At 36.5% G+C, this 13,483-nt stretch overlaps 1 protein-coding gene across 3 annotated transcripts in view; it reads right to left on the reverse strand.

Annotated features, from left to right (window-relative positions):
• The window catches only part of RNGTT (RNA guanylyltransferase and 5'-phosphatase), a 182,576-nt gene that overhangs the window by 49,564 nt on the left and 119,529 nt on the right, over positions 1–13,483 (reverse strand). For all 3 annotated transcript variants that reach the window (XM_065059622.1, XM_065059625.1, XM_065059624.1), the window contains one exon: positions 13,325–13,425. In XM_065059622.1, coding sequence (XP_064915694.1) covers positions 13,325–13,425 — 101 coding nt within the window. The remainder of the gene's footprint in view (positions 1–13,324; positions 13,426–13,483) is intronic.

Here is a 13,483-nt window from a genome sequence, read left to right on the forward strand (position 1 = left end):
ATTAAGTTATTAATTAACAAATGTAGAGTAAAGGAGGTGGGTTTTTTTTCTTTTTCCTTTTTGCAATACGCCTCCAAGACATCATTTTTTACCACAAGCAATTTTGTATGTCCTTTTGGACTATATTTTACCCTTGCCAAAAAGAAGCCTGCTAAAAAAAAATATTGCAACATGGTTCAGTATATTTTGATTTTCCAAGCAGAAGATCCTCATGGCAGTTTTGTAAGCTACCTGCAGACAATAAGCCTTTTTAAGTAATATAGTAAACTGCAATTAATTACAGGTACTATAGAAAAAAAAAATCTCATTGCTCATGATAAACCCTGTGAACTTAATTCAGGTCTGATTTAAGATTAAGACAAAGTCTTTAGGAAAAAGTTGTAGGTTTTCTTAAACTAAGTGATATAGCTGGGAAGGAAAAGGACTGGAGCATGCAAGTTAGTCTCATGTATCAAGAAAGACTTAGCTGTCTCAAAATGCGGCTATTTTTTAAATATATATGAAGAGCATAACAAAAGAACATAAGCTATTGCCTTTTCCTATATGCCGAGTCTTACCTACATCAGAGAGGGAAAATTAACAATCAGCACAGAGGAATGGAATTCCAGTTATTTCATGGAAACCCTATGCACCCTATGCATTTTAACCAGGATTTTAATCGTTTTTTGGAGTAGCAGCTGACGGCAAGTGAAAAATATTCATGTTTACTTGGAAACCAACCTTGAAGACTCACATGCAAATATGGGTGAGAGAAGGAAAGGAGAATGATTAAAACTTTAGCAGGAACACAAACCTCCGTCTACATGGGAACAGTACCATAGAAGCAAAGAGAGAAAAGGGCAAACTCGGAGAACACATATTCCCACAACAGATGATGGGAAACCTACATTTTAACACACCCCTGCTGTCAAGTTTTACACCCGTTAGGAAACGCGACCACAAAGCGTCTCTCATCCTCTTTTACAACTTGTTTTTTAAAAGAAGTGTAATTTACGAGCTTATTTAAGTAATTTACAAGCTATTCTATAACTCGGCTACTACAGATCTGTGTGCTGGATCCACCTGTCCCAACACAAGTAACACACAGCCCTGACATCTACTCTTTTTGGAGGAATTCAGTTTCTTTTGGACATTAGGTTGTAACCTTAATATTCCTCTGCTGCAGTTTACAAGCACAGGCCAGTGACAATGGGATTACTTCAACAGTTCCTACTATTCTACATTTTTGCCTAATATATTTAATTTCAAACTCAGAATATTCCTTTAATTTTTCACATCCAGCACCTTCACTGGAAGATTTATCCATGATTGATTTAAAATGCACAGAAAAAGAATTAGCTCTAGGTTTACTTTATACGCACACACTTACTTTCCTGAACCAGTAAAAGAACATCTATCAGACAACAATTAATACTAATGCTGCAAAATCAAGTTTTAATTGTTCCTTCAGAGAAATCCTTTATCTGTTCAAAAATTAAATAGGTCATTCGTTTCTTCAAAGCTACTTTCAACACCACCTTGTTACTATGGGAGAGAATTTATTATCTGACAGCAAACAGGCACTTCAGTCAGGTATAAATCACTCAAAGCTAATCTAGAATGTAATTATTGTATTTGACATCCGAAAACTAAAAGAAAGGAAGATAATTGTTTTCCTTAGGATGAGAATGCAGGAATAAGGGTTTTTAAACAAGCTAGAGAATTCTTGTTCATCAAGCTGTTATGAAGACACACATGCTGAATAAGTCTGAGTGAGGAAAGAGGGTGCAATTTCGTACTTGAGGGCTTGTGAGAGTTGCAAAATTATTTCTTACTCAACTTTCTCAAGCTTACACACACGGCACAGTTTTTCTGCAACTGCTCCAATATCCCAGTCCGTTCTGTACATCCAAGCTAGTCTGTTTTCACTGCGGTTGAAACAATGGTTATTGTTTCCTCCTCACTGTACACCATCCTTTCTCCATTCACCACTTTTTAATAAAACCCACCTTTGTCTAAGCTTATCAGGGGTGTTTCCTTATGTAGGACACTGGTAGGCATCCACAGAACCTCAGAGTTTGGGTGGTAGTGGTTTTGTTGTTGGTTTTGTTTAAGTACAGCAAACTTGAGTAGAAAGCTGCTGTGTGGAGACTTTTCTCAGAGTGAGTATTGTGCAGAAACTAAGGACCAACATCTTGGTCAGTGAGTCCTGAGAGTCATTTTTGCTCCTCTTCTTGAATGAATTAGTTGAGAAAGGTTAACCATGCCCATAGTGAATTTTCCCTTATGGAGAGGAGAGAGCAGTTCAGAGATATCCAATTCACTTTTGAGTCCATCTGTCCTGCTCTGCTCCCCAAATCCACTGATCTCCTACCATCGAATATCCACTTTCAAGCAGAATTTTGCACTCCTGAGTAAAATGATTAAAAACTTGACCATTTGAGATGTGATGCTTTACCATTCACCAGAAGAGTAAAGTTCTTTTATAAACATCTGTGAGACACGATGGTTTTGATATACAGGCTCAAGGGGGAAAAAATAAAATAATCAATATCATTATCCTGTTTCACTCTGCTCATTCCAGTTGACTCTATCCTGTAATTAGAGGCACATACATTATATATAATTTATAATCTGCTGAAAAATATTTGCTCACAGTGCAATCTTCTAATACTTTGTGAAAAAAGGCTTTACTTTAAAGTATGAAAATAGCCAAATATTAGAGCTTTGAAAACATTTAGTTGTTAGAAGGGGGAAAAATGCCATCTGCTGGGTACAGCTGTGGACTGTCCTTTCCTTACTAACACACCATGCTGCCCCGAGCGAGCTTTCTCTTCACTTCAAAATTCATTATTCCCATCTTAAAAACTGATACAGATATATGCATTCTTTTGGGGGAGTATGTAATAGCGACCTCATTAAAATTGTGTAGCATAAAGCCTCTTACTGTTTTATCTCTCAGATATCAGGAGGTATGACGATAGGTAGGATAAGTAGCATTTGAATAAGGATGCTTTTAATCTTCCAAGAAGATTAGAATTGTTCTTAAACCCCCCAATATTCCACGTGCTTTTGTATATCCACATACATAACTTTTGCAGTGAGGTAATTAAAAAATTATGAAGCTTATACATATAAAGCAGAGCAACACACTGGCATTTGTTTCTCTACCAGTCACAACTTTTCTACCATTCATAGTCAAGCAATGGAACGTAGAGTACAGATGCAGAATCAGTTCATTACCTCCTTTAAAATCATGAAACCAATCATGAAACCAATTCATTGAAAATCATATTGCTTAAGCAGGAAAAATAACAAAACGGGAAAGCTGAGAATGACCAGTTAAGAAATATATTACAACAGCTGAGAATTAGAAATAGCAAAATCAGATTTAATAAAATGGATAATCATTAAAATTAAGAAGACAAAAGGAGGATGGAGTTCCCACATGCAAACATGAGGAGGAAAAGAGGAGAGTTTTGTTTTGATTCATAACAGCCAAGGGAATTCTTTTGCATTTGTGTTTGTGTTTTTAATTGTACAACATAAAGCAGCATCTGTCACTTGTGTGTGTATACGCACACACACATATATGCATGTAGGTACATATATTTATAAATAAAAAATCTGATTCATTTCATATGATGCTGAAACAGCTTACAACCTTGGAAATCTGGGTTCCAAAGTTGAAATAAATGCTTATTTCTCACATACACAATGATGCTAAAAATGAAGTAGGTCCTGTGAGTGAATATGTCTTCCACGTTTTTAAGATAAAAGCCTTGAAATTCATTTCACAACAGAATTCAGTACAAAACTGTGTTTGTACTTCACACGCACTGTCATGAAACTGCCTTTTAAAAAGCAAGAAAGCATGAAAAGTGTACGAAAATAAGAAATTCTGGCCTTTGTAAAATGCTCTAGTAGGATGACATGCTTACATCTGTTGTCAGATGGAACCAAATTTCTACTGAAAACAATTAAAGGCTTTTTACAAAGCAGTAGATGTTCCCTTTCAAAGTGCACAAGCTCCATACCCAGTAGTTACTGTTCTCTTCCCTGTTATTTAGGTAAGTAACAATATGGATTCTTCATTGACTCATCAGGCCTTGATTATGCAAACTGGTCTCTCCCCGACAGCTACATGCATCTATAGTCTCTCTGATTTTCATGTGTTTCTACAATAGGATAAGCATATTTTCCCAGAAAAAAGTACCAGCTGGGTGTTAGCCAAAAAGATGGCAAGTGTGAACTACCAAGCTTGTGGCAGAGCCTAGGTCATTAAAGTAACAGATATTAAAAATCTAATTTATTTCTTCGGAATGTAAATATCCCCTAAAACGACAATTTTTCTCATATTTTTTTAAAAATCAAAAATCACAACCTGGATCCCTACAAAACCAGAGATACTGGATAATTATTCTAAAAAATAATTATGTAGGTTTCTTCTCTAATGTCTCTGAGCTTGTAAGATAAGCGCATGTACCAAGAGTTTCTCTTGGCTATCAAAGGGGAAGGTGAAACTGCTGATAATCCCCCCGCATTTTAGAAGCCCACAGTTGTATGCATACCATATTGATAACACTGTTATGGCAGAAATGCAAACAACCTGCATCAGGGTCATTTATTTTGTTGACATGTTTTGCTGATTCCAATGTACTTGTGAATTCAGGACGCCACAAAAAGCGGGGCTTCAGGTTCCTAAACCAATTTCAAAACACTCTGATGGTATCAAAGCAAACTGAAAGGTACTCTTGGAGTTATGACTGTCATGAATTATTCTTATCTTCAATATATTCATTATTTAGTACTTATATCTGTTCTTTTATGATTTGTGAGTTTGGTATTATCAGAAAATTGCATAAAAAAGTGTTCCGAATAAGACCAATGAAGAGTACAAAACAGTACAGTATCTCTGGCTGCCCAGTCTGTTCGTTCTACTCTACCACAGTGATAATTCTTTCCCCCTCTCAGTTTGCTTTATTCTTCTTTGAAATACACTACAGCATGCAAGGAATTCATCTCAGCTGAGGTTTTTTTCCATAAGTACATGTTCCTTTCATTCCAAACACGACGGCAAAATACTTAGTATTCAGATCTCTAATAATTTCATACTAACGCTCTTTTCCAAACAAGGTTTTTAATGTACCGATCTGTAAACTCAAGAAAACAGACAATAAAATCTCATTAAGCAACAAACTAAAAAAAAAGAAAACCCAAACAACTGAATACTAATACAGACTGCAGGCAATTAATGCAGGAAAGAATATTCTGAATTAAGGTATCATTTATAGCATACTCATAAAATCTAGCAAATACTCCTCGTCTGAAGGAGAACAAATAGTTACCACAAGCAAAAATGCATTTCAAAGAAGCTCATATCAATTTATAAAATCCATTAAAAACACTTTGAACAGGATGTTCGAGAATACGCTCTAATAACTTCTATAATTTAAAAAGTTAATTTATATTGGTGCAAAAGAAAAATACGTTCACAACTGAATTTTATTAAGTCTAAGAGCAGCATACTTATTGTTCAAGATATAGCAAAAGGAAGACGAACATTTTCCTTATTTAAATTAGACAGTTTTAAAATTATGCATCTGGCAAACCTTTATAACATATAACAAAGAACAATGTCAAATTCCTCTTTATAAAAAAATGCATGTTATTTTACTTTGCAACTCAAAATTCTTCCCTACAACAACGATCCCACAATTTGTAAAGTAAATGTAGGTACAGCAAGTATTCTGAAAAATTTCTATGAATATATACAGTAAAGAAAGCATAAAGAAATAAAAAAAAAATGTTTATAAATATTCAGTAATGAAATGTCTAACAGTTCCATATCATTTGCAAAATATTTAAGATGTGATCTATAGGTAACCATATAATAAGTCTTTTTGGAGAGGACCTTCACATGGCACCTGCCTCATGCTCAAGACAGGGTCAGCTTCCAAGTCGTATCAGGTTGCTCACAGCCATGTCAAGTCAACTTTTGAATATCTTCAATGATGGAGACTCTACAACTTGCCAGTCCTACTACAGTGTTTGACCTTTCTCACACAATTTCTCCTCCTGTCCTTCTACAGTTTGTGTTCTTTGCTTCTCATTCTTGCAACATGCACCTCTGAGGGGCCTGACTCCATCTTCTCTATAACCTGCCATTAGCCTTCTTTTTCTCAACCTGCACAAAGCCAGTTCTTTCAGCCTCATGTTCTTCAATCCCCTCACTGTCCTGGTGGCCCTCCACTGGCCTTGCTCCAGTGCATCAATGTCTTTCTCATACTGAGGAGCCCAAAACTAGACACAGCCCTCCAGATGCTGTCCCACAAATGCTGAAGCGAGGTGACGAATCATCTTCTCCACCTGCAGCCCAGGTATCAGCTGGCCACCTTTGCCACAAGGGCTAACTGCTGCCTCAACGGCAAAGCTTTGCCTTCCAGTACCCTGGGGTCCAGTTTGCTTAAGCGGTTCCTAACTGGAACTTGCTCACCTGTTGGTAGCAATTTATTTCCTTGTGCTCTGCCACAAGGTTCATGGACCTCAAAGACCAGTCAAGACCAAATCAAAAGCAGCACTGGGTCCCTCAGCCCTTCTGTCTTTTCTCACTATGATTCCTGCTGCATCAACAGCAAAACATTTTCCTTATTCTTCCATTTGTTACAAAGGAACCTACAGAAGTCCTTCACTTATCTTCAACTCCAGCTGGGTTCTGACTTTCCTAATTACTTCCCTCTGCACTCAAACACTGTTTTTATGTTCTCCACAGAGACCTGTCCCTGTTTACATCCTCCATACCCTTCATTGTTTGTGTGAACTGACTCAGGAATTCCCCATTCCAGCAAGCCAGCTGCCTGCTCTACGCTTGTCTTCCTGCACACTGGAAAATTCTGCGTCCTTGTGCATTTTGAGGATGCTGTCCTTGAAGAGCAACCAGCTCCCCTGGGTCCCTCTGCACTTTAGGGGATACTACCTACCTGTTCCCTGAAAAAGCCAAAGCCAGCTATCCTGAAGCCCCAGATTATTTTTCCACTGCCTGTTTCTCTCCCTCCTCTCTCAGATTCTACCACCTTGTAGTTGTTTAGCTGGGATGGCATCAGCCCTCAATTTTCACTTTCACAAGCAACAAGAAATCTAAGCTACATAGCCAAACAGGAATACAATATCTATCCAAATGTAAAATAGGGCAGCAAAGTGCATGGGAGATAAGAAAATTTTAGGAGCATGCAGTCTTTGGGAGCTTTTCTTGATCTTGCTTCCAGATAGAAATGGATCTTTAACAGAGTGGATAATTGTTAAGATAGCTGACATAAGCAACTGGAAAGACTGCTTTAAGGTGGCAGCTAGTTCAAGAAAAAAGAACAGGGTCTATAAAACATACAAGGCTACATTTACATTCCATTTTGCAAGCACATAGATAATTTTAGGATGATATGAGGCAAAGCTTTTAAAAATCTGGAGAAATGAGTAGCTAAACTAGAATAATTATCTGACAGATGGAGATTGCCCAAGGCTGCCACTTGAACACATAAAAAGATGAAGCTGAGATCGTTTCTGAAATTCAACATTAGAAATTCCAAGAGCATCCTGAGTATTAGTTGTGGAAAGTACAACATTATGTTCAGTGTACCAGAGTACAGATAGAGGTTAGATTCAACGTCGCACTTTGAAAATAGTTTTTAAAAACTGAAGTGTTACAAAAAGATTTAAAATATCCTCACATAAACACTATTGCATAAATACTTAGAGCACAGTGCCTAGGTAAAATGTATATCTACTTGTTTCCATTGCAATGCCAGTGGTGGCAGCTGTGCACACATATTTCTACCATGGTAATATTTGTCCTTCCCCTTCTTGTGCCACCGCGCTGTTCTTTCTACACATAACACCCTTTCTCAACTAGTTTGCACAGCCCTGCACCTACATTTCTCCAGAACTAGCAAGACGGACTGTGGTAACAGGTGAATGCCTGAAGGTAATAACTAAACAAATTACCCCTTTACTTCCAATTGCAACTCTTACATCCCACAAAATGTAAGCAAATTTGAAGCACATGCTTCCTTTTAATAACAGTACAGCCATAAATGCAGTTAATATATTCAAACCTGCACTCCTCCTGCTGTCATACCAACACAGCGCACCTTTGCATCATCTTGTTCTTAATTGTTCTGTAATTGCTGTGTGACATCATCTGCATTCTGCCTCATAACTCCACCGTACTCGACAGAAGTGCAGCCCCAATCCTGACTGTGATCTTTGGAGGACAGAGGAGTACGGGATTATGATTTTTATCACCAGGATACTATTTGTAAAGCTCCCTTTCTGTGAGCGATGGCATGCGTAAGAACAAGTTTGTGCTCCTTGATAAAGCGCATTCTGCAAACAAGTGAGAAGACAAAGAGCTCGCAGCCCAAACTGAGAATTTATGAATCACGTAAAAGGGGGAACGGAAAGAGAGGAGGAAGCAACAAAACATGGGCCAAACAAACTATCGTGTCAGTTCTGCAGATTTTGGCTGATTCAATTAACTTTCACGATTCTTCAGCCAATTACCATTTTTTTTCTCAGAGCAGAGAGTGAGGGAGACTAGTTTATAAAACAGATAAGCTACTCGGTGACAGAAATCAGCAATCTGAAAGCAAATCAAGTACATCAGTTATTCTGAATCAGTTGCAGCTTCTTCCTCCCTGCCCAGAACTTGTTTCTAATTTACAGAACAAAAAGGTCAACTTCACATCTAACGAAAGGAAAATATTCACTTGCCTGGAGTTACAATATCTGTATCTGGTTGCTGATTTGTAATTACCAATGTATCCAAGATTTCAAGCCCCTGATGTCAACATGTGAAGCCTCCGCTGTCCTTGAATGTATTGTACTTTATCTCCCATTTTTTCATTACTTGACAATGCCCATGCTAAACAGAACTTTGCCTAAACACTGTTTGGTCTCCCATGTGGTCTACTTAATTATGGATATAATAAAAAACCAATATAGACTTGCTACTAACAAAGAGTTCAAGTCTACTTCAGATTACTTTTTTTTTAAAGAAACAAGCCTTTCTTACTATTTCTGTCTTAGAAGATGAGTAAAATTCTTGATTCTTTCCAGTACTTCAATGTTCTATATAAATTTTGTATTATTCTGCGATTTCAAATGGTATAACATTGACCCAGTAAGACATTCACTCAAAGCAAATAAAACCAAAGCCTTGCTTGCAATTTGATTTTATCATGTCTGATTCAGATAAAATTAAGGGACCTGCACAGGCTAATTAAAAAACTGTAAAAGGAAGTATGGACATTTAAGAAATTCTGGTTTTGGAAGCTGCCACAAATCTGGCACTATGTAGATATTTTCAGTTGATATTTGTGACATTTAAATAAGGCTCAGAGTTGTTGGGAAGGGGGTACTTTTTTTTAAGAAATATTCTTAGAATCAGACATTTGGGGAAAAAGCATCTCTACTGTTTAAAAACAGTCTTCTCTGTAATATGACTGAGATATTGTAAATGGCAATTAAACATCCTCAACATTCTCTTCTAAAAAGGTCGTTTAACTTGTAGGTCACTTGGAAATGCAATTGATGTGTTTAAGTCCCTGTTGTTTTATTTTCTATAAGCATCATCACAATTTAGGAAAAATACAAGGTACTGTTATATGGTCAAAGGCTTCCGCTTTGCATTGTTGATGTGAGACCAGTATCTTAGTAAACCTGAAGTGACAGCGAAGTGCTGCCAGTGGGTCTAACTTTTTAAAGCATCCATAATGTGGGGGCTTTTAAGTTCAAATGCTGTGTTTCACCAGAGATAAACAACAAAGTACTCTCTCGTTTAGCTGATTTAATAAGCTGTCAGTTGTTGTTTTGGTTTTTGTATTGTGTGTTTGATTGTGGTTTTTGTTTTCTGTTTGTTTGGGGGTTTTTGGTTTTGGTTTGGTTGTTTTAGTATGATTGTTTTGAAATAAAAGTAACTATATTGATGTGATGAGAAGAGATTGAGAGAGTGCATAAACTGGAATTCTTGCAAACACAACATAAAAAGAGTTAACCTAACCATCATCCTGATGCTTGGACAGGCTGGGCTACGACAATACACAGGGGACAATTACCGTGGCTCAGCTGATAGGCTGTAATTCACTAAGGTGCAATAATGCGATTTCTTTCAAATATGTGCACTGAACAGGAGTGTCAGGATTAGGTCACTGAGGTTACAGAGACCCTGCCTTTCTTTGGGATGCTATAGTATCTTTTTTCTTTATGTTTATTCTTTGTTATGCAGTCTTCATCGTTACAGGAAAGCTTATTCTAAATGTACTTCATAGATCATAAACCAAATCCTTCTTTTTAATTCAATGACAAAACTCTCTCCAACATGAATAGTGAAATAAATGAACCCTAGATAAAAAACAGTTGGTCATTCATCCATAACTGAACTACATCTGGGGTGAAAACCAGCAATTTTGTAGTTAACATTACTACTGCAGACTGATCTATGGGTGGAAATGCGCAACTGAAAGCACAGGGGAATTTTAGGTAGATGGAAAATAATCATACTGAGTAAAATCTGGCAGACTCCCTAGAGGCAACTCCTTTATTCCAACGAAAATGCACAGGATTGTTTACAATTGTTCAGGATCTCAATTACATGTGCCATCCAAAAGACATGTCCAACAGCTGACAGTCCTCTAATCTCATGCTACTGAATAAATTATGCCCTGTATGCTTTTTTCACTATTTAAGTGAACAGGGAACTATAAACACAAAGGGCTGGATGGCTCGAGTTTTGCAATACAGGTTCAGCCTGTATCCCTACCGGCCAGGCTGTGAGCTGTGATAGTACCACACACACTTGTAGCACAATTTTAGATATGTCTGCATTTCAAGATTTAAAGATGAGCCTGTAAATCAGAACAGAGGACTTGGAAATTACAGACAATCCGCCTTCTCATTTTTTCAAGCTGTGAACTATTTGAGATCAATACTTTGACTTGGGCTCCTCATTTGTCAGTAAGAGATCAATATGAAGGCATACCTTCTGTTTCCATAAATATTATTGCTTAACTCCACCAGAACTACACAAAAAGTCTATAACAGTACTTTAACAACATCTGTATTACTCTGCTGTCAAATGCACGACAGATTTCTTTTTGGATTACTGCAGAAGAGGAAAACATTTTTTACTTAAAAGGTTGAAACCAGTATCAGTGCTTTTAATCTTGGCGGGGCAGGGGGAGCAGGAAGCCTAACTGTGTTATGTTAGAATTGCCATTAGTAAGACATTCAGTTCATCAAAACAGAAAACAACCCTTTTATTATGGTAGTGCTCAGAATTCAGGAACTGTCTTTTTACAGTTTAAAATTAAAGATGCTTCTTTCAAAACTCTAGTCAATAACTTCAAAATCAGTATAATTCTGATATTTCCTCAAACAAGTTCAGATTTTACCAAGTGATAAATTGGATAATCAAATTAACAACTAAAGCAGTTAGATCTGGAGTATTTCATTCATTGTTTGTGTTTAACTGGGCAGAAGCAACTGTTTCATAGGTCATTACTTAACATAAATACTTCTCTCCCAACAATGGAAAATTATTACTTTTCCAGCCAGTACTTCATTAGCTTTTATTTGTTGGATAAATGCACTTATATTACTAATACCAGTCAACGATCATGTGAGATGAAGTAAAACATATCCGGAATATTGTACTCTACCGAATGTCAGATTTCTAGGATTATTTTTTGTTATGCATGTGAGAGGAACAGAAACATTAACATATTTAACTATTACAGTATTTACAGACTAATCCAGGTAATTATTTCCACAATATGAGCAATGCACTTATTTTCTCACAGCTACAATATGGTAGACCTTTTCTAAATACTAGAAGTGTTTCCATTTCCACACTAGAACAGCCATTCTTTAATAACTCGCTACTAACTGCCCAATTTTTTAGCAATAGTTTTTACTGGCTAATATTTTATCATGATTTCATGTTCTGATCAAATAACCTATGACGCAATATATTAAATGTAACACAATAGCACTAACAATTTTGTATTTGAAATCAGTGTTGACTAATCAAGCTAATACTCCTTTTTTAATGTGAAATGAAAAATCTGTTGCATTTTGCTTCTGAATCTCAGGATACTACCGTATACTTACAGCTTCAATAGAAGTCACAAGGACACCATAATAAAAGTGACCTTCCTATCAAATAATGTTTTTGTTTGTTGGTTTTTGTTTTTGTTTTAACAGAAACCTTTCCTATTACACAGTTCTGTGACTTAAATAAGAGCCAAACAAACACAAAATGTTCGTAATGAGCTGATTCTCTGAAGTCAAAATATTCCTGTATATGCTCTGAAATAGCTCTGTTGTTACTGAGAACTTCATGTTACATTTTCAAATACAAAAATCTGAACAGACACTTCCGACCTCATGAAATGCTCATAAGTTAGCAGATGAGTACAGTTTGCAGAATAAACCACATATTCTTAAGATACTCTCTGTTCACCTAATATATTCATTAACATGACATTCAAATATCCAAAAGTTAGACGGGCCATTATTAGCACTCTGGTATACGTAAGCCATATATTAATTAATTGTTTAATCGTATGGGGTTGCCTGTGGTACCAAGGAAAGAAAAGCTAAATGTTGGTATTTCTTACTATCAGTTGAAATGAAACTAGTGACTCAATCTTCACCTCCCTGGCACAACTGAACACTGAAATTGCCCCTATTAAATATGTGTAGTGACTGAACTAGGCAAACGGTATACAGAAGTGTTGTAATGTAAAGGTTTATTTGTCTTCTGCCATTACAACTCAGTGGTTTTGATTAAGATTTTAATGGTTTTAAAGACAATACCAAAGAATACAGATTGAGTAAAAATGTCAAGTTTTGTTTTTCTCTACGAAAACAAAACAAGTGCCTGTTTGTCACTGTGCAGAATTCCAAAACAGAAGAAAGCTTAGGTTGTTATTATTTTGCATAAAAACAATGGAAAATAGTTATTTTACGCAAGAATTTAAATTAATATAGCCTGCCTACTTTCTAAAAACAGGGTAGTGATTTTAGGGGTAGTGCCAAATCCAAGCAGGATGTTTAAAAGAAATTTCATGAAACTTGATTTAAGAATGAGTAAATTCACGTTATAAACATCTGCCATTGTTTTTCACTACAGCACTCATCACAACAGTTGTCTATATTTTCAATGAACAAATTCTACAGAATACAGAAAGGCATAGCCCCAGGAAATGTCAAGAAATACCAGAGGAGGGATTACCTGCTAAGGGACATTCACACGAGTGCTATACATTTAAAAAGGGAAGAGATTACATACCCCTCTCCACCAATTCTTGTTATCTTTAGACGAAAATCAACAGAGTTCAGGCTGGGTGGCTTCCACTTCAAAATATCATCACATCGACCCGGCTTGTATTTCTGGGGACAATCAAAAAGCAGTTTAATTATGCTTGTTTTTCACTGGTGTTAAAACTAA

The sequence above is a fragment of the Columba livia genome, chromosome 3 (genome assembly GCF_036013475.1).
Source record: "Columba livia isolate bColLiv1 breed racing homer chromosome 3, bColLiv1.pat.W.v2, whole genome shotgun sequence".
NCBI classification, from domain to species: Eukaryota; Metazoa; Chordata; class Aves; order Columbiformes; family Columbidae; genus Columba; species Columba livia.